The sequence below is a fragment of the Sphaeramia orbicularis genome, chromosome 17, assembly GCF_902148855.1.
Source record: "Sphaeramia orbicularis chromosome 17, fSphaOr1.1, whole genome shotgun sequence".
Lineage (NCBI taxonomy): Eukaryota > Metazoa > Chordata > Actinopteri > Kurtiformes > Apogonidae > Sphaeramia > Sphaeramia orbicularis.
In genome coordinates this window covers 37,643,478-37,668,671 of record NC_043973.1, presented here as the reverse complement: position 1 = coordinate 37,668,671, position 25,194 = coordinate 37,643,478, and the positions used below count along the sequence as shown (strand labels likewise).

Genomic DNA, 25,194 nt, shown 5'->3' with positions numbered 1-25,194 from the left:
TCTGTGTAATCGGCAACTAAATTATAATTCCGGATAGTTGTCCACAAAACCCTTTAAAAAAGTTGACCTTAATTGAACCGCAGTGTCTCTCTTTTGTTGTTGTTCAGGTTTGGGCTTATGTGGAGATGAAACTGTTTTAGAAAGATGCTGTACTTCAAAGAGCATCAGTGATCACAGAGCTGGACCAGATGTTACTGGACTGATGCTGCTTCTATCCAGATGGAAATAATGGAGCTACTAGAGTTGAATAATGTCTTTTCAAAATATTACCTATTGCAGACGCTGTAAAAATATAGTTTTTCCTGATCTGATAACACAGTGAGGCTCTGTGTGCGGCTTTGTTCTTGTGTCATTATGGTTATTTTTGAATGTGAAAGATGTGTCTGTTGTGTGTGGACGCTCCAGTGAGCTGGCAATGCTGTCACTCCCCCACACACTCAGCTTCAATTTCAGGTTGTTACTCACTGATGAGTTTTAATTTGCCTGAATGAGGGAGTACAGATGAGCCAAATAATAATTTGAGGCTTCGTGGCAGGAAACACCCGCTTCTTAACTTTGAAAATGATCACTTGTTGCATGAGGAAATATGATTAATACGGGGGAACTGTGTTTTACTTTGCGGTTTCCTTACAGAGAGAGAGAGACTCATAAGCTTATTTTCTTATGCAAAGCCACATTTTGCGACATGATACAAGAGCAGGAAATGCTGAAATGAGTTTTTTTTAGAGGAAATGAAACTGTTTTTCAACCACATACTGAGCTTATTAGGACTCTATTATGTCATGATTAGTCCCTGAAAAATCACAAGACAGCTGCTGAGTGTGAAACCCCATGGTGTTTTTTGTCAGTTACTCATTAATATAGACCCCAGCCGCGAATCTATCTGAAAATAAATATTTTATGACATTACCATAAATAAAATGCAAGGTCTACTTGTTGCTTGTTGCTAAGAGAAAAACACAAGCTGCACATAAACCAAAAGTAAAAAGCTGTTTAATGAGACATTCAGTCGATACATATTTCAGCCTAAAATGCAAAACATGACTTCTTTTCAGCTACACATGGAATTCAAGCTTGATTTATACAAAAACACTGGAAAGAAAAACATAAGCGTTAATTCAGCAAATATGGTGTAACATGTAGATGGAATCATGTGATGACTGACGGGCCCATTCGACCTGTCCTGTGATGAAGCTGAGAGATCTTTAGCGCAATTGTTGCCAGGGGTGCCAGCATCACCTGTCCCAAAGAAGGATGATGTAGTTAGAGGTTAAAAGCATCTGGCCTCCATATGGCACTGAATATTCAGATATAAGCAGGTATAAGCACTGTATTATGCAGATCTGACTATGAAAAGTAAAGTCTGAACAACAGTCCATGTGAAAACTTTCTGGTATTGTGAATATTTATGTTCGTAATGAAGGGTTTTATTAACCTATAAAGACCCAGTGTTACTTTATGTGAGTTCCCAAATGACATTTTCACTATATCTAACCTTTCTTAAGAGATTTTTCAGCATTTATTCGTCATATTATCCTCTGTATTTTGTATTTTATCAGTATAAATCAGGTATTTTCCTGTATTTAATTCACTGATTGTGTAGATGTTTAGAAAAGCTCAGATTAAAATTGAGGGTTATTATATCAAAAACAGAGAAAACTGCAGAAAAAGGGACTTTTTCAGTCAAATCTATCATTAACTGAACATAAACCAACTGTCTCCATCCACTGTAATTGATCCAACTCCATGGGTTTTACTGGTGGATCAATGTTGTAGAAGATGACAGTGTTTCCACGGTAACTATGGAGCGTCTGAACATCCAAATGAGTCATATGCCATATGTCATATACCATGAAAGATGACAAACTGTATTTTACACCAATTATTTACATGTATTGATAGGATTAGTGCATGGGTTGGCAACCTTTACTATCTAAAGAGCCCTTTTTGGACATAAATTTAAATATATACATATATACACATATATACACACACACACACACACACACACACACACACATATATATATATATATATATATATATATATATATATATATATATATATATATATATATATATATATATATATATATATATATAAAATATGGAGCCAAAAAATCCTTATTATGTTTTCCTTCAAAGTGGTGACTCTGTGAGAAGCTCTTTAGAATTAGTTAGTAAAGAATATGTCAAGATTAAATCAAAGTTTTTCACATTGGCTCAGAGACATGATGTCCTGCATGAGTCTAGAGAAGATCAGACATACTGTTCGTGGATCAGATAATAAATTTTACAAAATATGGTGCCCCTTCTTGGTATTTTATGATAAACCCACAACAATAATCTCTGAGTAACCCCCCCCCCCCTTTTTTTTTTTAATAAATGAATACATTTTAATGTTTTTTTTTTTTTTTTTTTTTTTTTTTTTTTAAGTATACAGATTAAATACACTCTGTCATAAAATAAAAAGTAATCTTTGCTGCTACTAGTACTTCTGTTTTTGCATTCATTTGGAGAGAAGTTTACATTTCTACAACTGTAAAACATCAGAATGACTTAATGGTTCCAACAATAACAGCAAAATGGTTAAAAAAAAACAAAAACAAAAAAAAAATCATTTCCATATGTGTTTTGATAAAGACACATGGAGCCCCAAGAGCCATATATGGCCAGTGGATGTTTGGGTCTCTATGGGTTAATGTTTCTGGTTTTACCACTTCAACTTCATGCATCAGTGGAAGTTCTGAGTGTACAATCCATTGTTCTGTGAATGCTTCATATTTTAAAATCACATATGCAGCAGGTCAAATAATTTCCTGTTTAGTGATGCTTTGAGATTTGATGAGGATTATATACAATACCTGTGTATCTTGAAAAATCTGCTCCTTCTCATAGCTGTCTATATATATTCGAACCGTTGCTCCATCACCACCTGTCCCACTGAGTCTGTAGATGATTCTAGAGCCATCAGAGAAGATTATCCGCAGACCCTGCAGTGAAAACAGCCCAGCATGGGTGTGACTGTGAAGCCCTTAGGATTTCCAGGCAGTGAAGCTGAAATTTTCCAAATGTCTAGTAATCACCGGATGCATCCATCATTTATATAAATACAAAAAAAAAGTCTTGTCATTGTGAGGATGAATAGATGTACCTGGTTCCTGGAGATAGTGCTGTCGACGGGATCTGTGTACTCAAAATTGTCTGCTTTTTCCACCTGGAAGATTTTATCTTCAACAGCAAATCTCTGCTTCACGAAGGATTTGTCGGCGATCATAATCTCCAGGTCCTCCATCATTTCACAGGCCGCGTCTATGTCTACACTCTCATAGTCGTATCTGCAGCAAAACATCAGTAATGTTACAGAAAAGTTCAGCATTTTTTTAATGTCCTACAGCGTTCATTCAGTAGCAATGATCAAGTCTATTGACTGATGCAGTTTCAGAGAGATAAAGTATAGAATAGAATAGAATAGAATAGAATAGAATAGAATAGAATAGAATAGAATAGAATATCTTTATTGTCATTGTAATAAGTACAACAAAATTAAAAGTGCCATTCAATCTGTACATCATATAGTTGTGGAAAAAATTATTAGACCATCAAAAGTCATCAAAAACAATGGTCATGCAATCAAGTACTAACTCCTGTGTGTATCATGTGACTAAAACAGACAGAAAAGAAAACAAGAAATGCCTAAAAGCACTGTTTTTGAGAGAACAATGCCATAGCTATTGATGTAAGAACTTAAGCGATTTTGGTTATTATCAAGAAAAACATGGAAAATGGTTAGATATCAGCTCTGAAATTAACTCATAAAGACCCAAACAGCCTGAAGCCTCTATTGATCTAAAATGTTTGATAACTTCTAAACCACTAATCCTATTAATATATGTAAATACTTGGTGTAAAATACAATTTAGTCATCAGATATGACCCATTTGGACGTTCAGAGGCTCCGTAGTTACCATGGAAACACCGTCATCTTCTACAACACTGATTCATCAGTGAAACCCATGGAGTTGGATCAGTGACAGTGGATGGACACACTCGGTTTATGTTCAGCTAATGATAGATTTTGTTGTACAGTTGGAGTACAGTTGGTGTCGGCTGCTGCCTTATCGGTACAGACAGCTGCCTGTCAGCCAGCTGAGCCCACAAAAAAAAAAAAAAGACTTTTTTTCCACTTTTTCTCTGTTTTTGATATAGTAACCTATAACATTAATCTTAGCTTTTATGAACATCTACACAATCCGTGAAATAAATATAGGAAAATATATGATTTTCACTGAAAAAATGCAAAATACAGTGGATAATATTTTAATAAATGGATTCACTTAACAAAGGTCAAATAGAGAGAAAAATTCATTTGAGAACTACCACAAAAGTAGCACTGGTAAAACTCTTATGAGCTATTTTTGTTGTTATCATTATATTTATCCAAACAAATGTACCTTTAGTTGTACCAGGCATTAAAATTAACAAGAAATTTGAGAAAAGAAGGGGTGGTCTAACAATTTTTTCCGCGACTGTATATAAAACCAACAAAACTCAACTTTAGGGATGTAAGACAAGGTAAATGTGAGTACACAGAATCTCTATCCATAGTTCACAGTCAGTGACTCGTGTGTTTCTATAAGGAAATGACTGAGGGGGATGAGCATCTGTAAGCCTAAAGCCCTGCTGTGCCAGTTACTTATGCTTGGATGCCAAACTGTCGCTTTGAGTTCCTTTGAAAGTTAATGGGACAGCCCCGAGACCAGACTTCATCCACCATTGGAGGTACTGTGCACTTCAGCTGTCTCTAGTGACATTTTTAACGCGTCATATGAGGACCCTCAACCCTCCAACATCATTCCTGTCTCCAAAACGAGGACCACGAGGCTTAATGTTTACAGTCCTGGTGCCCTGACCTCAGTGGCCATGAGGTCACTTAATCCACTTTTATCTTCTGCTGTCCTGCCTCAAAAATATCACTGACCCCCTTCCTGGATCCTCTTCAATTCGTCTTAAGAGCCAACAGGTTTGTAGCCGACACAGTAAACATGGCCTTGCGCTTCAACCTCCTGATCCTGGACCCCTCTAGCTTTCAACACCATCAGTCCAGTGGTCCTGCTGGGGTTGTTGTCCCACTGAGCATGACTGACCATACCTGCAGGTGGTTCACGTTCTGTCTGGCTTTTTATTGAGCTAATGAAAAAAGTGAGTTTCCCTCTGGGGAATGAGTAGAGTTCATCTGCATATGTCTCCTCACTCCTCACACTTCCACCCGTAGTCTCCCCACCTCCATCTCCCCAGAACTAAACTTCTGACCATGGGAGACCAGGCTTTCTCCTCTGCCACCCCTCGTATCTGGAACTCCCTCCCTGACCACCTCAGAGCTCCTTAGCCCCTGGACTCCTTCAAAAAGGGGCTAAAACATTCCTCTTTAGACAGGCTTTTTATGGGCCACCATGATGCTTTGTTTTGCTTTGTTTTGTTTTGCTTAAATCAGTGCTTTCCAACTTTTTTTGGCTTGTGACCCCATTTTAACATCACAAGTTTCTGGCAACCCCAGACATTCAAAACAGAGACATTTTTTTGCTCAAATTTATTTGTTTTTGATCATTTAATAGTTTGCAATAGTATGTCACAAATAAACGTTAATTTTTAGATGACATTCAGTCTATATAATATATATTATTATGGACAGAGGCAGTAAATCCAGGTGTAGATTACTGCACAAAGTGAGAATTTTATTTTCCTTGGTCAGGATATGTACAGTCAGTCCAGCTTGGATTTACAAGGCCGACAATTAATACTGAACAAACAAGAACTCAAACTATGAATTATGAAAGAGCTGCAGCATCTGAAACCGACCACAATGAACATTTGACAGATAAACCACAGTGCTTCAGTTTCAGCTTCACAGTTTGTCATGTCTGTTATGGATTGTGATTGTCTCTCTCAACTCACCATTTATTTTTTATTAGTAATGTTTTTTTTGGGTTTTTTTGTCAATTGCTAGAAATTTCAGGCAACCCTATTTGAATTCCAGGTGACCCTACGTGGGGTCCTGACCCCAAGGTTGAAAAACACTGGCTTAAGTCTTTTATTCCTGATACAGTATTTTATTTTCTATTGGACTGTCTTCTCGTTGTAGCACTTTATAAATGCAATTATTATTATTATTATTATTATTATTATTATTATTATTATCATTATTATTATTATCATTATTATTGTTACACTGGGTTACAAAAAAAATGTTTTTTGCAAGTTGTCTAGGTTTTTCAACTGAATTAGGACCATTTTGCACCACTAAATCCAAAAATGACATCTGCTTTTCTCAATCAGGTCAGGTTTTTTTGCTAATTTGATTTTGAAAAATTTGATCTTCTCACAAAATTGATTACATTTTTGTGACTTTATCAGTTGATTTTTTATATAGTTCTCACCCACAATAGGTTTTAAGAGAAAAAAATCATTTCACCATTGTACCTGTTAGGTACAATGGTGTATTCCCACGCAGATGTAACAGAATACGTCAGGCTTATTTTTGCAAGATCTTCTAGTCGAAGCCATTTCATTCACCTGTAATATTAAAAAAACCATTAATCATAAATTGGCAAAAGTAAAATCTTCAGAACTCGTTTATTGCAAGAAATATGAAAGAATTTTGTATCATATAATGTGAAAATGCCCATAAATGTAAACAAAAATGTTAAAAAGCCAATATGTAGCATAGTTCAGAAAGTTGACCTGATTGAGCAAAATTAAAGTGATTTTTGGATTCAGCACACCAAAATTATCCTAAATCAGCTCAAAAAACTTAAACAATAAATTTGTTGTTGACCAGTGTTTTTATTATTATTATTATTATTATTATTATTATTATTATTATTATTATTATTATTATTATTATTATTATGTATCATTAGGCTGATCTCTGATGGGTGAGAAGACTGACTACCTGGTGTCTCAGTGTGGGTATCTTGAAGCTCATTGCTCTATAGAGATGATTGTGGAGTTCAAGAAGTCACACCCAAGATGTCATTAAGAAAGCCCAACAGAGGACGAACAACAACAAAATCACTGTGACATAACCCGTGGAGATTCAACCCACCAGTGACGATGCTGGTGCTTTTCTCCACCTCAGTCTTCTGATTCATCGTCACCTCCTCCATCACCATCTGGCATACTGAAGCAGCTGCCCAGGACAAGGGCAGACTGCAGCCTCATCCATCATCCACTCCGCTGAGAAGGTGACTGACCGCAATCTAGCGCCCCTTCAGGACCTCCAGGACTCTAAGGCATTCAGGTGGGATTGTGGCTAACCCCTCTACCCATGAACACAAACTTTGAAAAACATTCTTGCAGGAGGCTTCGATCCATCAGGACCAGAACCTCAGACCAGAAGAACAGCTCCTTCCTATCTACTCATCAACAAAAGCCAGTGTCCAGTATCCCATCAAAATAAAAGTTCTATTAATGTTCATTTGTCATCTGTATAGCAAAAACACATGCACTCCCTCATGCTTTTGCACTTGTTTTTGTACGTGACAACATTTGCACGAACTGTTGTTTTTCCATTTTTAAATGAATAGATAAAATATTGTGTGCATGTATGTTTTACTTTCATATTCTCTCATATTCTCATATTAGTTTTAGTATTTAAAATCTCAACTCCTAATTTAAAGTACTTCTTTTCATTATTCCTATTTCTTCTATTGTGTAAATTTTCCTCTGTCTTTGTTATATGCTGGAGCAAATTTGTCAGATAATTCAATCATTTCTTATTTATTTATTTATTTCATTTTATTTCATTTCAGGAAGGACAAGGAGTGGGCAAGTGTTTCTTGGACACAGGCCAGGAACTGATCACTTCTGGTCGAGTCGCCTGGGTGAGGGGGTCTGAAGTTGAAAGACCCAAAACCCGCTGTGACCCCAGGTACTATCACTGATGATGTGTCCAAGAAACAGCATCAAACGATGTATGTAAGAACCTTTTTTTAACAAAACAAACTTTTATGAAGTTTGTGTGTCTCGTGTTCAGTACTGATACCCATACAAAATAAATAAATTAATTAAAGAACATTCTGTGAGACTATGATATTTACAGTGCAGTGCAAAAGTAAGGTTAAAATGACACATATATTTATTTATCATTATCTTTGCCTCATTTACAAAAAGAAAATATACAGAATATGTGCACAGCCTTAAAAGACACACAAAAACTGAACTAAATGTGTTCTAAAGGTTAAAGTTTCTATTTAGTGTGACCAATGAAAGAATGAATGAATGACAAGAGGCAGCACAATTACAAAAATCTGACATGAGTTGAATGAAACCTGGTATAAAACTTCAGACAATTAATGAAATAAATCTCATATTACCAAAAGGGTTATAGACATGTTAAGTGCAAGGGAAGGTCACACTAAATAATACAACTATGGTTTATAGAAGCTGTTTTTTGCTCTGAATGTTTTGTTTTTACTGTTGTACATACTTCTCATATATCCAGATTATATCTTAATACAGAGACTGAGAAATGCATATGTGTGGTTATTAGAACTTTACTAAACCAATAAACCTAATGTTGGCCACAGAGTTTTGCACAGTACTGTGTCAGTTTATGTGCATTTCTTCATTTAACCCATAAAGACCCAATCCTAGTTTTGTGGCATTTCCCAAATGAGTGATGATCTGAAGTGTTTTATCAGCATTTCTTGTAATATTATCCTTTTTATTTAGAGTTTTTTCAGTGTAACTCATGCATTTTCCTATATTTAATTCATTTATCATGTAGATGTTCATAAAAGCTCAGAGTAAAGTCAAAGGCTATCATATCAGAAACAGAGAAAACTGCAGAAAAAGTGACTTTTTCAGTCAAACATATCATTAAATGAACATAAACCCAGTGTTTCCAAACACTGTCATTGATCCAACTCCATGGGTTTTACTGGTGAGTAAGCGTTATAAAAGATGACGGTGTTTCCAGGTTCACTACAGAGCCTTTGAACGTCCAAATGGGTCATATCTGATGACCATGAAAAGACGACAAACTGTATTTTACACCGATTATTTACATGCATTGATAAGATTAGTAGATCATCAGGTATTAAACATTTTAAATCAGTAGATGGTCTTGGTCACCAGTGACTGTTTGGGTCTTTATGGGTTATTATAAGCTGTATTTTATGGCCAGTAAACAGTTGCAATAGCAAATTTCCCCTCTAGATGTCACTCTTGTCATATTTCAACTGAACAACATGACAGGCTATTCCCTCTCAGACATAATTCAGTTACTCTGGTCATTCTTCTGGTGCTTTTTGCTATAATGATATTTTTAATGTGTGTTGCAGTGTTTCATATGTGATGCAGCAGTTTAATGCAGTAATTATAAAACCACAAAACTCACCTGGTGAAATAGTTCCTTCCATATTTTTGCCAGTGGTCCTTTAGAATATCCTCCACACTTTGCTTTCTGATGGCCAGAATGGACAGCCATGCCAGCACGGCCCAAAGCCCATCCTTTTCACGGATATGGTCTCCACCTGGTATGTTAACAATGATTAGGAAAGTCCAATAACTCTCATGTTTTGCTCTGAAGAGGGTTACATATGAAGCTTTGGATTTTTCTGCACAGTTTGTCTGTTACATGGATATTTTGTTGTTTAACTACTTACTAAAAATCAAACTAGAGTCATGATATTGCTTGACATTACAGTCTGTAAAATACACAAGGCTTTCTGTTCTTTGATCCTTTGGCCTCATTAAGGAAAAAGTCAGTTTTAACAAGAAGAAATGAGAGATCTCAGTAAGAGACACAAAGATATTCAGTGCAGTAAAATAAAAATAAAAAAGGATAGATAGATAGATAGATAGATAGATAGATAGATAGATAGATAGATAGATAGATAGATAGATAGATAGATAGATAGATAGATAGATAGATAGATAGATAGATAGATAGATAGATAGATAGATAGACAGACAGAACGATAGATAGAATGATATATAGAACGATAGAACGATAGATAGATAGAACGATATATAGAATGATATATAGAACGATAGAACGATAGAACGATATGTAGAATGATATATAGAACGATAGAACGATAGAACAATAGAACGACAGAACGATAGAACGATAGATAGATAGATAGATAGATAGATAGATAGATAGATAGATAGATAGATAGATAGATAGATAGATAGATAGATAGATAGATAGATAGATAGATAGACAGACAGAACGATAGATAGAATGATATATAGAACGATAGAACGATAGATAGATAGAACGATATATAGAATGATATATAGAACGATAGAACGATAGAACGATATGTAGAATGATATATAGAACGATAGAACGATAGAACAATAGAACGACAGAACGATAGATAGATAGATAGATAGATAGATAGATAGATAGATAGATAGATAGATAGATAGATAGATAGATAGATAGATAGATAGATAGATAGATAGATAGATAGATAGATAGATAGATAGATAGATAGATAGAAATACTAATAAAACAAAGATATTCAGTACCTGTACCAAAACTTTCCTCTCCACACAAAGACAGTCGACCTGCATCCATTAAATTCCCAAAGAACTTCCACCCAGTGGGAGTTTCATATAGCTCTATTTTTGTTGCCTTGGCTACTCTGCAGGATACAAAACAAAAGACATCTTAAAAAAAGATACTCAACCTCTGACACAAAACAATAAGACACTCAGATAGTAAACTGTGTGCACTTAATTATATATAACCTCCTAAGACCCGGGAAATGTTAGCAAAGTACAAGATTTTTTTGTTTTTTATTAAATAAGTTCCTATATTGGAAATATCATAATGCAACAGTTTTTTGAGATTGCAGTTTTTGACATTTTTATGGAATGTCCTTTCTGGTGGATAGTTTTCTTTTCTTTTCTTTTTTTTTTTTTTTTGTATAAAGTAGTGAAACTTTTGTCCACAAATGTTGATAGAAAACCCATAGCTGGGTCTGAGGAGGTTAATATTGAGCCTTATTCGCATTTGTACACCCTACAAAATGCACAGATACTCCAGAAACTTGTAAAGACTGTAACTGTTAATATTGGTGGCTCAATAGAGATACGAAAGCCAGGCTTAAGTTTTACCTGTCCAAAGCTGCACTTGTGGGCATGCTGCGGGCGAAGCCTCTCACCCCTGTTTGCTGAAAGTATGGGATGCAGAAGATGTTGTCAGCAATCACAGCCACAGAGTCAGACGGGGTGACGAAGAAGCTGTGCTTACCCAGGATCATGTTACGGTCCTAGAAAGTCAGCAGACAAACAGGTTAGAAGTCAAGAATGGCACCAGAGTCAGAAGAGATGATATGTCCAGTATGTATCTAAACAGAAAGAGTAGGAAGTTTAACCCTTTCATGCACAGTGCTCACTACAGTGGACAGTTATTCTACAGCTGGTCTCTTGTATTTTTATGGATTTTGTTGTTTTACTTGCATATCAACCAACACAGTGGATACTTATGCACCATCCCATAATACACTGCAATTCATACTATTACTGTAACATTCCTGTTCTTGATAAACCTGATCTGCAGCAACATATTTGAGTGTAAATCAATTGCTAATTGTTATTAGACTGTAATTAACAGTTGTTGTTGTTTTTTTTTTAAACGTTGTTGTGTTTTGTTGTTTTTTTGCACATTATTTGAGTGAGTAACAACTACTATTATAGTATGTTAAAATGTGAAAAAACATCAGATTAGCAACATAAAAAAAAACATTTATTTTCTAGTTTTCACACAGTATGGCAGTAAATAGATGTTTCTTTGCTTCAAAAATTAAATGCATGGTGTCCAGCTGAGTGGACATTTTTGTAACTCCATGAAAAATAGGTTCATTAAAAAAAAAAAAAAAAAAAAAAATCAGTCACAATGCTTCAGTTTCAGCTTCACAGTTTGTCATGTCTTTTATGGATTGGGATTGTCTCTCTCAACTCACCATATATTTTTTTATTAGTAAGTTGTTTTTTTTTTTTTAATCAATTACTAGAAATTCCAGACGACCCCATTTGAATTCCAGGCGACCCCACGTGGGGTCCTGACCCCAAGGTTGAAAAACACTGGTGTACACTGTGACTTCCTGTGAGGGGTTTCATATTGTGTTGTGGAAGTGTGGATGTGTGAGCAGTCCAAGCTTGAGTTTAAATTTGAGTGTAAATCAATTGCTAATTGTTATTAGACTGTAATTAACAGTTGTTGTTGTTTTTTTTTTTACGTTGTTGTGTTTTGTTGTTTTTTTGCACATTATTTGAGTGAGTAACAACTACTATTATAGTATGTTAAAATGTGAAAAAACATCAGATTAGCAACATAAAAAAAAACATTTATTTCCTAGTTTTCACACAGTATGTCAGTAAATACATGTTTCTTTGCTTCAAAAATTAAACGCATGGTGTCCAGCTGAGTGGACATTTTTGTAACTCCATGAAAAATAGGTTCATTAAAAAAAAAAAAAAATAAATCAGTCACATTGTTTTTTTAATACCTAAAGAGGAAAAAAAACACTCAGGAAAAAAAAAAAATCTTGATTAAGGTTCTCATAATTCATGCATGAAAGGGTTAATGTGATATGGGATAAGAGTAATAAGTTGAGTAAAAAAAAAGGTTTAAAACATACCCCATCACCATCAAATGCAGCTCCAAACTCATATTGCCCATCTCTCATGCTTTCAACCAGGTCTGCAGCATAAGTGAGGTTTGGATCTGGATGTAGACCCCCAAAATCCTCCAGCGGGACACAGTTAATGACAGAATTAGCAGGACAACCCAACTCTTCGCAGAGTATTCGCTTCACATATGGTCCAGTCACTGAAGAACAGACAGAGACAAGGTTACATGAACACTGTACTTACGTTTACATTTATGCATTTAGCAGATGCATTTTTCCAAAGAGACTTACAGGGTAAAAACCCAAAATGAAAGAAAAATACAAGAATAGATTAAAGACATGAAACAGCTGTGCAATTAAAACAGTGTCGTACAGAAGAATACGAAAGCAAAATGATAGACTAAAATATAAGAAAAGATTAAAAAGACATAAAAACAGATGTACAATTAAAAACGGTGACATAAAAGTACTAAATACTTCAGTGTATAATATAGTCTTTTGTTTTAGGAAGCAGAAAAAAGTTATTTCAGTTCCATCTGAAAGAATTGTCTGGTCAAACATATCTATAAGGTTGCCAAGAATTCTGAGTAGCATAGGTTACAGAATATATCAGATCAATCCAATCCACCGTATTTACATAACACATTAAAAATAACAAGAACATTTCCAAAGTCCTACACATCATAAAAACAGCTAAAAGAAATACACTAAAAACAACAAATAAGTATAAAACTACAACAATGCTATAAATAAAACAATAAAATCAAATAGTTAAAAGTAATTAAATAAATACATAAATAAATAAATACATAAAAGCCATAAGATATAAGAGTTTATCTCAAATGATTGTGGGAGTGTTTTGTGGTAAAACACCAAACCCTTATTTTGCAAGAAGTATTTTGACTCATAATCTTTATTACTTAAAAAATGGAAATCCTGCATTTGCTTTTGACAACAATAGCTTCTATTGAAATAACTAAGGAAAAGTTTACTTTGAACAGTATACATTTTATCCACATAATTAAAAAAAAAAAAAAAAAAAAAATTGAACATGGATTCCACACATTTCCATGAAAAACAATTATCAAACAATAGTAATGTATGATTTTTTTTTTTTTTTTTTTTAAAGAATTTGCACTTGTCTTTTCTATAATTTCACTATAATAGCTTGCCTTTTACAGAGTGTACATCACTGGTTCCCAAACTTTTTTGGTTCGTGACCCCATTTTAACATCACAAATTTCTGGCCATCCCAGACATTCAAAACAGAGACTTTTTTTTTTTTGCAAGAATTAATTTTTTTTTGGATCATGAAATAGTTTGCTATACTATTTTGCAAATAAACATTAATTTTAGAGGACATTTAGTCTATATAATGTATATTATTATGGACGGAGGCAGAAAATCCAGGTGTAGATTACTGCACAAAGTGAGAATTTGATTTTCCTTGGTCAGGATATGTACAGTCAGTCCAGCTTGGATTTACAAGGCTGACAATTAATACTGAACAAACAAGAACTGAAACTATGAATTATGAAAGAGCTGCAGCATCTGAAACTGACCACAATGAACATTTGACAGATAAACAGAACCACAGTGCTGCAGTTTCAGCTTTATAGTTTGTCATGTCTTTTATGTATTGGGATTGTCTCTCTCAACTCACCATATATTTTTTATTTGTAAGTTTTATTTTTATCAATTACTAGAAATTTCAGGTTACCCCAAGGTTGAAAAACACTGCTTTAGATGACCTATTAAAGAATGCATTTTATAAACTTTTCGACTATACATCGTCTAAAACAGCTTTAAATGTGTTTTTTTTTTAATTGCGAAAGTAGACATTGACACATTTATTAGCATAAGTCTAACTGTGTGAAACCTTTATATTATATTATATAGATATTCTGTTTGTCTTGTCCTTTTTGTGTTGCCCAATGATAAATTCATACATCTACACATACTGTATACTACTATATTACTACTATACTATAATACTACTGTATTATAGTGTGTACTATACAACAGAGGATGCTTTTTGAGAATCATACAAGGCAGATGATCCATGTTCATTGTTTTCCACCTGTGTAATAAGAACATTTCCAGCTGTATGTTCCATCATAACACAGGTGACTCACCCTGAATTCAAACTATGAAATACACTGGGTTACAAAAAAATGTTTTTTGCAAGTTGTCTAGGTTTTTTCAACTGAATTAGGACCATTTTGCACCACTAAATCCAAAAATGACATCTGTTTTTCTCAATCGGGTCAGGTTTTTTTGCTAATTTGATTTTGAAAAATTTGATCTTCTCACAAAATTGATTACATTTTTGTGACTTTATCAGTTGATTTTTTTTATATAGTTCTCACCCAAAATAGGTTTTAAGAGAAAAAAAATTCATTTCACCGCAGATGTAGCAGAATGCGTCAGGCTTATTTTTGCAAGATCTTCTAGTCGAAGCCATTTCATTCACCTGTAATATTAAAAAAACCATTAATCATAAATTGGCAAAAGTAAAATCTTCAGAACTTGTTTATTGCAAGATATATGAAAGAATTTTGTATCATATGATGTGAAAATGCCCATAAATGTAAGCAAATATGTTAAAAAGCCAATATGTAGCATAGTTCAGAAAGTTGACCTGATTGAGCAAAATTAATGTGATTTTTGGATTCAGCACACCAAAATGATCCTAAATCAGCTCAAAAAACTTAAACAATAAATTTATTGTTGACCAGTGTTATGAAAGAGCTGCAGCATCTGAAACCGACCACAATGAACATTTGACAGAAAAACCATTATATTTTTTATTAGTAATTTTTTTTTTTTTTTTTTAATCAATTACTAGAAATTTCAGACGACCCCATTTGAATTCCAGACGACCCCACGTGGGGTCCTGACCCCAAGGTTGAAAAACACCGGTGTACACTGTGACTTCCTGTGAGGGGTTTCATATTGTGTTGTGGAAGTGTGGATGTGTGAGCAGTCCAAGCTTGAGTTTCAGTTTCAGTGTTTGGGAAGACTCGAAATAGCTTTAGTAACCTAATCATTAAAAATTACTCCCAAGTTCCAGTGACTGCCGGCCCCTTCTCCATCGTTTCAACAAATCCTCCAGCTGCCCTTTCTAAAAGGTCACGACACAAATTTCTGTCAGATTTTGTCAATCTGATCATTTACTATCACTGCGCCGATACTGACTTGGATACTGTCCAGGTATTGAAATAACAAACAGATATCAGATGGACTGGACGGAGGTTTTGACTTGTCCTTCACCTTTAAGTTGGCAAGGACATCATGCAAACAAGTGACAAATAAGCATCAGTGTTTTGTGTTTTATTTCTGGGAAAATGTGACTATTTAGAGGCTGGATTCTGAGAAGAATCTTGTCACACTACTATTACACGTGTGTTTTGTTCTTTGTTTTGGTGTTCACAATGTTTTTTTGGCTTTAGAGGAGGAAGATACTGAAGAAACAGACTTTTTTTTTTTTGCTTTTAAGTTGACAACAATGAAGCAGTAACTCTCTTAAGATCTATTAATGTAAAATGTTTTTTTTTTAATTCATTAACACTCACATAACTCACAGTAAAATACTCTCTTACCTCCATGCATGGCATCTACTCTTATTTTCATGTTGTTTTTGCCAGAAAGAAGTTCCTTCAGAGCAGCAAAGTCAAAAATGTTCCTCATCAGATTAGCGTAGGATTCCACAGAGTCCACAATTTCCACTAAACAAAGCAAGAGAGAAAAAAAGGTACAGTACATATGATGAATTAACCCTTAAAGAACCAGTTCCAAAATATTCTGCTCTCTATGTTTAACTTTGCTTAACTGATTTATCATAATTTATTCTGACAAATCCTCTGTATTTTGTGTTTTTTCAGTGAACATCAAGTATTTTCCTATATTTAATTCACTGTTCATGTAGATGTTCATAAAAGTTCAGATTAAAGTTGAGGGTTATTATATCAAAAACAGAGAAAACTTCAGAAAAAGTGACTTTTTCAGCAAAAAATATCTCATTAACTGAACATAAACCAAGTGTGTCCATCCACTGTCATTGATCCAACTCCATGGGTTTTACTGGTGAATCAATGTTGTAGAAGATGACGGTGTTTCCACGTTAACTGTGGAGTCTCTGAACGTCCAAATGAGTCATATCTGATGACCATGACAACATGACAAACTGCATTTTACACCAATTATTTACATGGATTAATCAATCATCAGGGATTAAACAGTTTAAATCAGTAGATGGTTTTGGTCGTCGGTGGCTGTTTAGGTCTTTATGGGTGAAGTGGGTTAAATGTGAAGAAGCCTGGAGACACCAACTTACAAATTTAGCAAAAATGTAATACAGGGTGACCCAAAAAAACGGGAATTTTTGAAGTGCGTATTGGCAGACATGAGCAAGTGGCAGCACTGCGAGACGGTGACCTTGAGCAAGTAAACACACCCCCATTTTAGTTACCATGGATCAGTGGAACGGGCAACAGCGTGCGTTAGCCATAAAAATGTTTTATAAAAACGGTGATTTTTTCTTCTGGGGCTATCTCAAGAGTAAAGTGTACACGACTCGACCAAGAACTCTGGATGAGTTAAAACAGAGAATTCAAGATGAAATTCACAGTATCCCAGCTGAGATGTTGCAGCGGTCAATGAGGAATCTCAACAGCAGATTTCAAGAATGCATTCGTACAGGAGGACGCCATCTACAGGAAGTAATTTAAAAAAAATGAAAATTCCATCATTACCTCCGCCAAGGAGGTTATGTTTTTGCCAGGGTTTGTTTGTTTGTTTGTTTGTCTGTTTGTTTGTTTGTTTGTTTGTCTGTCCATTAGTGTGCAACATAACTCAAAAAGTTATGGACAGATTTGGATGAAATTTTCAGGGTTTGTTGGAAATGGGATAAGGAAGAAATGATTAAATTTTGGTGGTGATCGGGGGTGGGGGGGCCCACGGGGGGGGGCACTGATCAACCTTGGCGGAGGTCTGTGCTCTCCGAGTGCTTCTAGTTGTTTCTTAAATGGCATGTTTTAAGGTTTCAATTACTATGAATAAAATATTTTTCTTCCATCACTCTTGGTTTTATTGGATTGTTAAAAAGTTCCCGTTTTTTTGTGTCACCCTGTATATAAAATATTAAATATGATGTGCTCATGTGAGTGTGTCATGTCAGATTCAGCTAATACTTCAGGAAACCTTAAATAACCCTCATAACCGATGATGAATGTCACCTTTTCATTGTGAGCAGTGAATTGTTAAGTGAGCAAGGCCGAACTAGTAATAAAATATAAATGTGATTTTGAATTACAGCAAATACTGCGTGATTCCTCCAATAATGCAGGTCTTGAAAAACAGAAGATAAATGCTGCACAATCTCATAAATCACTCGAGCATGGCATTCAGGAAGAAATATGTGAGTGGTTGTTGCATGAGGCCCAGTGTTTCCACTCTTTTTGATCGTATATCCTCTCCTGGGTTAAAGTGCACATACTAATGTTAGATTTCACCTGTGAAGGGCTTGAACTTGTTCTCCAGATCAAATGTCTGTTTGCCCAGGGTCGTCAGATCTACTCGGAGACCTGGGCAGATGGCAAACTCCTCAATGGTTCTGCTGATCTGGAAGATCTTGTTGGTGACAGCCTCCTTTGCTGGGCCTGAGTGAAATATCAAGACTTGTAGATCACATTTACATCTCGGTATATATGTCTATACTTTCAATATGCTGATCAGTGTTGTTCAGTTTATTTGCTGTGCTCTTCTCTTTGCTGTGCTTCATCTTTGTCTTAACCTCAGTTTGTGTCCATGCCACATATCTGCCTCAGCTCCTGTCCAGCCTTGTTAAATATCTTTCTGACTTGTCCTGTACTACTATTTTTCACTTGGCCGACGCCCCCGCATGCTTCCCCCTCTCCAGTTACCATACCTCCATTTGCAGTGTTGAACTTAATGCCAAAGTCTCCATCAGGTCCACCGGGGTTATGACTGGCAGTGAGGATGATGCCGCCGATGGCTTTGTATTTCCTGATCACACAGGAGATGGCCGGCGTGGACATTATCCCATGGTGTCCAATGATCAGACGACCCACCTGTGGAAATGTCACACAGGTGTGTTTGAGTTGGCCAGTATGATTGTGTGTCTTATTAAGGGGTGCACTGTAAAAAATGACGGTGGAATTAACACCAAAAAGTTGTAAAACTACAACATAAAAAAACTGTAAGTGACAATACAATGCAAAGTTGTTTATTTGAAAAGATTTTTATGTTAACGATTAAATCAAATATAGCTGTAGTTCTTACAGGAAGAGTATGTGAACCAAACCAGATTTGGATGTAGAAATGATGTATTTCTATTGTTTTTAGAAAATAATACTGTAAATTGAAAAACAATGCGGTGCTGTTTAAACTGCAAGACCATAATGTTGAAATAACAGCGTATTTGCTTTTTATTTATTTATTTATATATATAAAGTTATAAAAATGTAAACATTTAACAATGTAACATTTTAAATTTGTAAATGAATGGGTTGGTAGAGTTGGTAGAGCAGCTCGTCCAATAACCAAAGGGTTGGTGGTTCAAATCCTGGCTCCGACTGTCCATGTCAAAGTGTCCATGGAAGACACTGAACCCTGAATTGTTCCCAGTTGGGTGGATTTGGAAAGTGCTTTGGACACCATGAAGGTGTAGAAAATGTGCTAAATAAGTGCAGAACCTTTACCAGTTAAATCTACATGTATAAACTGTTAAATCTACATGTATAAACTGTTAAATCTACATGTATAAACTGTTAAATCTACATGTTTAAACTGTTAAATCTACATGTTACACCATAAATATGTTTACAGTTGGATGTGTTTTTTACAGTATTGTTCTGGAAACCACAGCTGCCAGTTTTTTTCCGTAAAAACAACAGGATTTTTTTTTTTACAGTGTGTAAGAAAATATTGGTTCTGCAATATATTGTGATATTTCATTTCACAATACTGTAGCGATATTAAAAAGTATTGTATCGATATTTTTAGGCATTTATTCAAATGCAGATATTGTGGAGGTTCATTTTTGTTTTTTGTTTATACTTTATTTATTATTATTTAACACTCTTTTATTAAATAATGTTAGTTTCTTTGTTGGGATTGCACAAAAATAATGTTCTGATGTTAGTTCTGAACTCATAGAATATGAACATTTGAACAGGATCTTAAACTGTAATGTCTGTAAAACAGAATTTCAGTTTGAACACAGGAACATTTTGTGATATAGCATTAGATCCTGTTGTGATCAAATAAAAATGTGTTTAGTATTTGTGCATATTTCTCATCTAATTCAATTCAAGGAAATAATGATTTTTAAAAAAGAAACAAACAAAAAATTTCCTTTTTAACAGTATCATGATATATTGTGATATATCGTATCGTGATCCCAGTATTGTGATTAGTATCGTATCACCAGATTCTTGCCAATACACACACCTAGTCTTATTTTATCTGACGAGGTGGGGGGAAGGGATACCATTAAATGTCAGGTTTGTGTTTCATATCACTTCCAAAGAGTAACAAGGGCTAGAATTTCATTTAATGAGCAGCAGTAACGGCACATCATAAGCAAGCTCTGTCATGTGTAAGTGTATTTCATTTCCCCTTAAATATATTTTCTGCCGGTGGGAGCATCAGAAGTTCAAAGATTATGTAATTTAAACCATGGGTTCACCCAGAGCTCGTTACTGGTGTTGGAAGGATTGAAAACAAAATGGGACTGAAATGTCAAAACAGTACCAAGACAAGACCACTACAGCCTGGAGCTTTGACTACAACACTGAATTAATGACTGAACGGCAGCACTCATGCTTTAATTTTTCATAACATGTTCTCTTTTTATGTCTCACTTTCATCACTTCAGCCTCTTGCATTGTTTTTCAACCACTACTCAAAAATATGTTTAATACATACATTACTACCGTGCCAAGTTTGAGGCTTTGAGTGTTTTCCACATTTATCTGATGATGGGAGAACATTGTTTTTTTGCTCCCCTCATATTAAAAGGTTTTACAAATCCTTTAAATGTGTTATAATTTAGTGTGATGGGGACAAACTTAAGTGCACAAAGTTTGAAGAGAACTGTTTAGAAGCTGTGGTCTATGGATGAAATGTCTAACAATTTCATTTTTTGCCCATTATTATTGACATCAGACTCCAGTCATTAATTTTTTATGTCTTTTACCTTGATGCGATCATGAGTAGAATTCTAACTTGTGCTTATTATTGAAAGTCTGTATTTGAGCCTGCAGGGCATGATTTCACCTATAGAATAATTGCTGTAGAACAAATATGAATTTAATTTTCATCCATTTCAACCTGAAAATTAATGCAAAAGATAATACATGATGAAACGCAATGTTTTATTTCGTAGCAGTTTAACTTAATGCATTATTTACTAAATTACTTAAAACAATTCCTTTGTAAATTCAGATTAATTTCTCAGAACTTCTTATAAAGTCATTATAAAAGCTAAGAGTGCTTTCATATACAAGGTTTTTATTGGCTGAAATGTTTAACCTTTTATAACAATAATACATTTTATTTACAATGCACTTTACATTTTAGCTAAAAACCTCAAAGTGCTACGAGCAGGGTACAATAAATATGATTAAAAGGGAAGTTAAGAAAAAGTAAGTAAAGTAAAGTAAGTAAAGTAAATTTTATTTATAGAGCACTTTTCACAGACAGAGTCACAAAGTGCTTTATTAAAAAGAAAGCAAGTAAGACAGATAACAATAAAAAAAAAACTAGAAAAGCACTTGGAGAGCGCAGACCTCCACCAAGGCAGATCAACCCCCCCCCACATACACACACACACCCAACACCACAAAAATTTTATTTGTTCCTTGTGCCATTATCAACATTTCCTGAAAATTTCATCCAAATCCGTCCAGAATTTTTTGAGTATTCTTGCTAACAGACAGACAGACCCCGATGAAAACATAACTTCCACCATAACATTTGGCAGAGGTAAAAAATAGTTAAAACAGATGAAGCATGCACAGACCAGGGAAGATTATGGATGTACTTTTGTGTACACTGTTAATTTAACCCTTTCATGCATGAATTATGAGAACCTTAATCATCATTTTTTCCCGAGTGTTTTTATTCCTCTTTAGGCATGAAAAAAACAATGCTATTGAAAATTTTCTTCTGAAAAAAAATAAATAAATAAATAAATAAATAAATAATAATAAAAATAATTTTAAAAAAAAATTAAAAATACATTAAAAAAAAAATAATAATGAAAAAAAAAAACATTCTCATGAACCTATTTTTCATGAAATTGCAAAAATATCCACTCAGCTGGACACCACACGTTTAATTTTTGACACACAGAAACATGTATTTACTGATAAATTGTGTGAAAACTATGGGGAGGGCTTGTGATTCTGGGGGTTTATGCTCAGGAGAGATCTGCATAATGTTACCAATTCATGTCAGAAAAGATATGTAGTGTCTTAAAACTTTAATAAAGATATGTGTAAAAAAAAACAAAACAAAAAAACAATGAAAAGAACAACAAAATCTATGAATATACAAGGGAACAGCTGTAGAATAGCTGTCCTCTGTAGTGACCAGTATGCATGAAAGGGTTAATCATAAAATATGTGTTTGCTTGTATTTTCTGAGAGTTTAATATATCAGGGTTTTCCCAAGTATTAGAAGGATAACAAATAAATTGTAAACTTTGATTTCAAGTCATCACTTCTCTATATTTTGTGTCTGTATCCTCATTAAGACATGCTGAAACTAACAAACAAGACAAACTGAAAATGTTTGTTTATTTTCCCCACCGGTGGTACAAGTGACAAGACCGTCGTAAAGGTGTCAGGGCAGGTGACCCTGACATAGATGCCATGATGTGTAAATACTGACACGTTTGTCCACGTGAGCGCCCACACACACACACTTAACAGCATGCACACACAAACAAACCCACACCCAGGGGAAAGTAAATCCACACTCCATGCCACAGAAACTGACCCCATTTGCAGCTGCCATCTGCACAATGACCTCGATCGCTGTTCGGTTGAAGTAGCGTCCATCTCCTCCTACCACCACTGTTGATCCCTGGCGGTCACGCAGGTCAATGGAGGAGAAGATACTCTGGATGAAGTTGTGCAGATAGTTCCTCCTTGACTGGAAAATGTAGACCCTTTTCCTCAGCCCACTGGTGCCTGGTCTCTGGTCGGGGTAGGGGGCTGTAGGGACGGTTACCACCTGCAGAGGACTGTTGTCCATGGTCTCAAAGTGAAGATTCAAGCTAAAGCTGCAGTGTAGAGGCCTAGGGAACCTGCTGCTTTGGAGGGAAATCCCCGGTCAGTTGGCATGGGGAACGACACAGAGGGACAGAATGGGAGGGTAAAGTCTTGGCCCCTCCTATTATTCGCCACAGGCTGGAAGCGCAGAGTTACAGGGGTACTTCTGATGCCCAAAATAACCTTTCGGACCAGTGTGCAGGCGTGCAGAGGCAGGGGAGGGTAACTAAAGACGCTCCTTCACACATGTGCAGGGAGATCACTGTCAAGCCTGCAGGCCTCGCCACAAAGAAGTGTGTGGGTGGGTGGGTGTGACTGGATGGAAGGTGTTAAGGGAGCAACTTGTCCAAGTGTAAAGGGCTGCAGCTGTGGACGGGAAATGATGTGCAAAATGGAGTGTCTCTTCCAAGGTGTACTCAGGACTATTTTAGAAGAGGGTATTTATTCATCCTTAACCCTGTAACACCAAATGTGTCATATTTGATACATGAGTTTTGAAGCCCTCTACATGATCAGTGTGATTTTTTTTTTCTTCAAATACCTGATGTATACAATTAGTAGGGATGGGAATCGAGAACTGGTTCTTTTTGAGAACTGGTTCCCAGTTGCTCGATTCCTTGGAATTGTTTGCCTGTCTACTTAACGATTCTGCTTATCGAATCTGCCTTCGTTGTGCATACGCAATGACATCACATGTACGCTCCATTGTTTTGGTCAGAATGTAGCCAACATGGCGTTGAGGCAGAAACGGTCTAAAAAGACGACACCGGGTCCACTTACTTGGAACACTGTCAAAGCTTCCATGTCTTCAAAAGGGTGGAATCCCTCCAATATCCTCAAACATTTGTCCACAGCATGTGAATCATTTACAGGAATGTCACGTATTTGATACTCTACTTAGCGGCGCTTGTGAATGTAGAGTGAATGCCGGGCCGGTTCCGATGTGGGCAACAAATGTCGTAACTCCTCAAATACAAGTTTCTGAAGATAAGAAGGGAGAGGAAATGAGGTGTACAACAACGGGAGCCGAGCCGAGCCGAGTTGAACCGGTTCCACATAGTAGAAATGCGGCAATAGAGGAATTAGTAAAGAGTCTGTAGTTTCATTTTCACTGCACTGTACCCTGAACCAGCCCAGCGTCATCTGTTCTTATTATTTGTACATACTGTATATGTTATATTTTCTGGGCAGAGATAGAAATATAAAAGACAGTTAATGCAAACACACCTGTTTGAACTCTTTTATTCCCTCACCCAATGAGAATCGATAAGAGAATCGATAAGGAATTGGATTGATAAGCAACATCGATAATGGAATTGGAATCGTTAAATTCTTAATGATTCCCATCCCTAACAATTAGACACATGCAATACACAGATAATCCATCAGGGGGGAGGAATTCATTCACCAGAGGCCTTTCCAGTGACACTACAAAAGTGTCATTAATGAGGAAGGAGTAAGAACTTTGACAATTTTGAAAAGGAATTACCAGTTACCAATTAGACTTGCTTTTATGTGACGTTTGTCCGTTTTTAAGTTTTAAATTTTTAATTTGATCTTGTTTGGTTATTAATTTATATTCTCATGCATAATGCTGTTTTATCTCATCCCTTCATTTTTGCATTGATTTGATAAATTCATGTTACACTACCCCTGCCCTCTTTACTCCAATTCACTCAATTTATTCAAAGTGTCACATTTTCGCATTTGCTGTACATGTCTTTTTTTGTGTTGTTTCTTATTTTAATGTCTTGCATCTTGTATTCTGCTGTTGTGCCCTTCTGCTTTGTCTGTCAAAGCACTTTGTACACTTTGTTTTTAAAGGTGCTATATAAATAAAACTATTATTATCATCATCATCGTCATTATTATTTTTATTATTATTATTATTATTATTATTATTATTATTTGTTAGACGTGTTAGTGTTAAATTATGTTTTTGTTTGATCAAAAATAATAATATTTGAGCATTGAGACCTGATGTATCAAATATGATACAAATTGAAAATGAAAATTGACTCATACATGGAAATTGATATTTGGGGGAAAAAAAAAATGGGGTTGTTCAGAAGGACCAATAAAGGCTCCAGTTTCAAAGAGCTGGAATTTTCTATTGCTGATTTAATGGTTCAGGCTTTAAAGGGTTAACCTGTAAAGACCCAAACAAACACCATCACCTAAAAGTATCTACTGATATAAACTGTTTAATACCTGTTGATCCATTAATCCTATCAATACATG

The 25,194-nt window shown here is 35.3% G+C and overlaps 1 protein-coding gene across 1 annotated transcript; it reads right to left on the bottom strand.

Annotated features, from left to right (window-relative positions):
- Window positions 1-1,009: 1,009 nt before the first annotated feature.
- Window positions 1,010-22,992, bottom strand: LOC115436535 (phosphoglucomutase-1-like). The gene is made up of 11 exons (XM_030159401.1): window positions 22,679-22,992; window positions 18,582-18,744; window positions 18,166-18,312; window positions 16,255-16,380; window positions 12,662-12,852; window positions 11,136-11,290; window positions 10,545-10,660; window positions 9,400-9,535; window positions 3,154-3,337; window positions 2,864-2,992; window positions 1,010-1,239 (listed from the first exon to the last, which is right to left on the bottom strand). The coding sequence occupies exons 1-11, from the start codon at window positions 22,934-22,936 to the stop codon at window positions 1,150-1,152; spliced, it is 1,695 nt and encodes a 564-aa protein (XP_030015261.1). The 5' UTR covers window positions 22,937-22,992; the 3' UTR covers window positions 1,010-1,149.
- Between the last annotated feature and the right edge of the window lie 2,202 nt (window positions 22,993-25,194).

Bases quoted from the DNA above. Each gene is read 5' to 3' on its own strand.
- LOC115436535 (XM_030159401.1), bottom strand. From the start codon at position 22,936: ATGGACAACAGTCCTCTGCAGGTGGTAACCGTCCCTACAGCCCCCTAC. The intron at 18,313-18,581 runs GTATGGTAACTG...TATTTCACTCAG, and splicing joins GTTCAACACTGCAAATGGAG to GCCCAGCAAAGGAGGCTGTC. The intron at 9,536-10,544 runs GTACTGAATATC...TTAACATACCAG, and splicing joins AGAGGAAAGTTTTGGTACAG to GTGGAGACCATATCCGTGAA.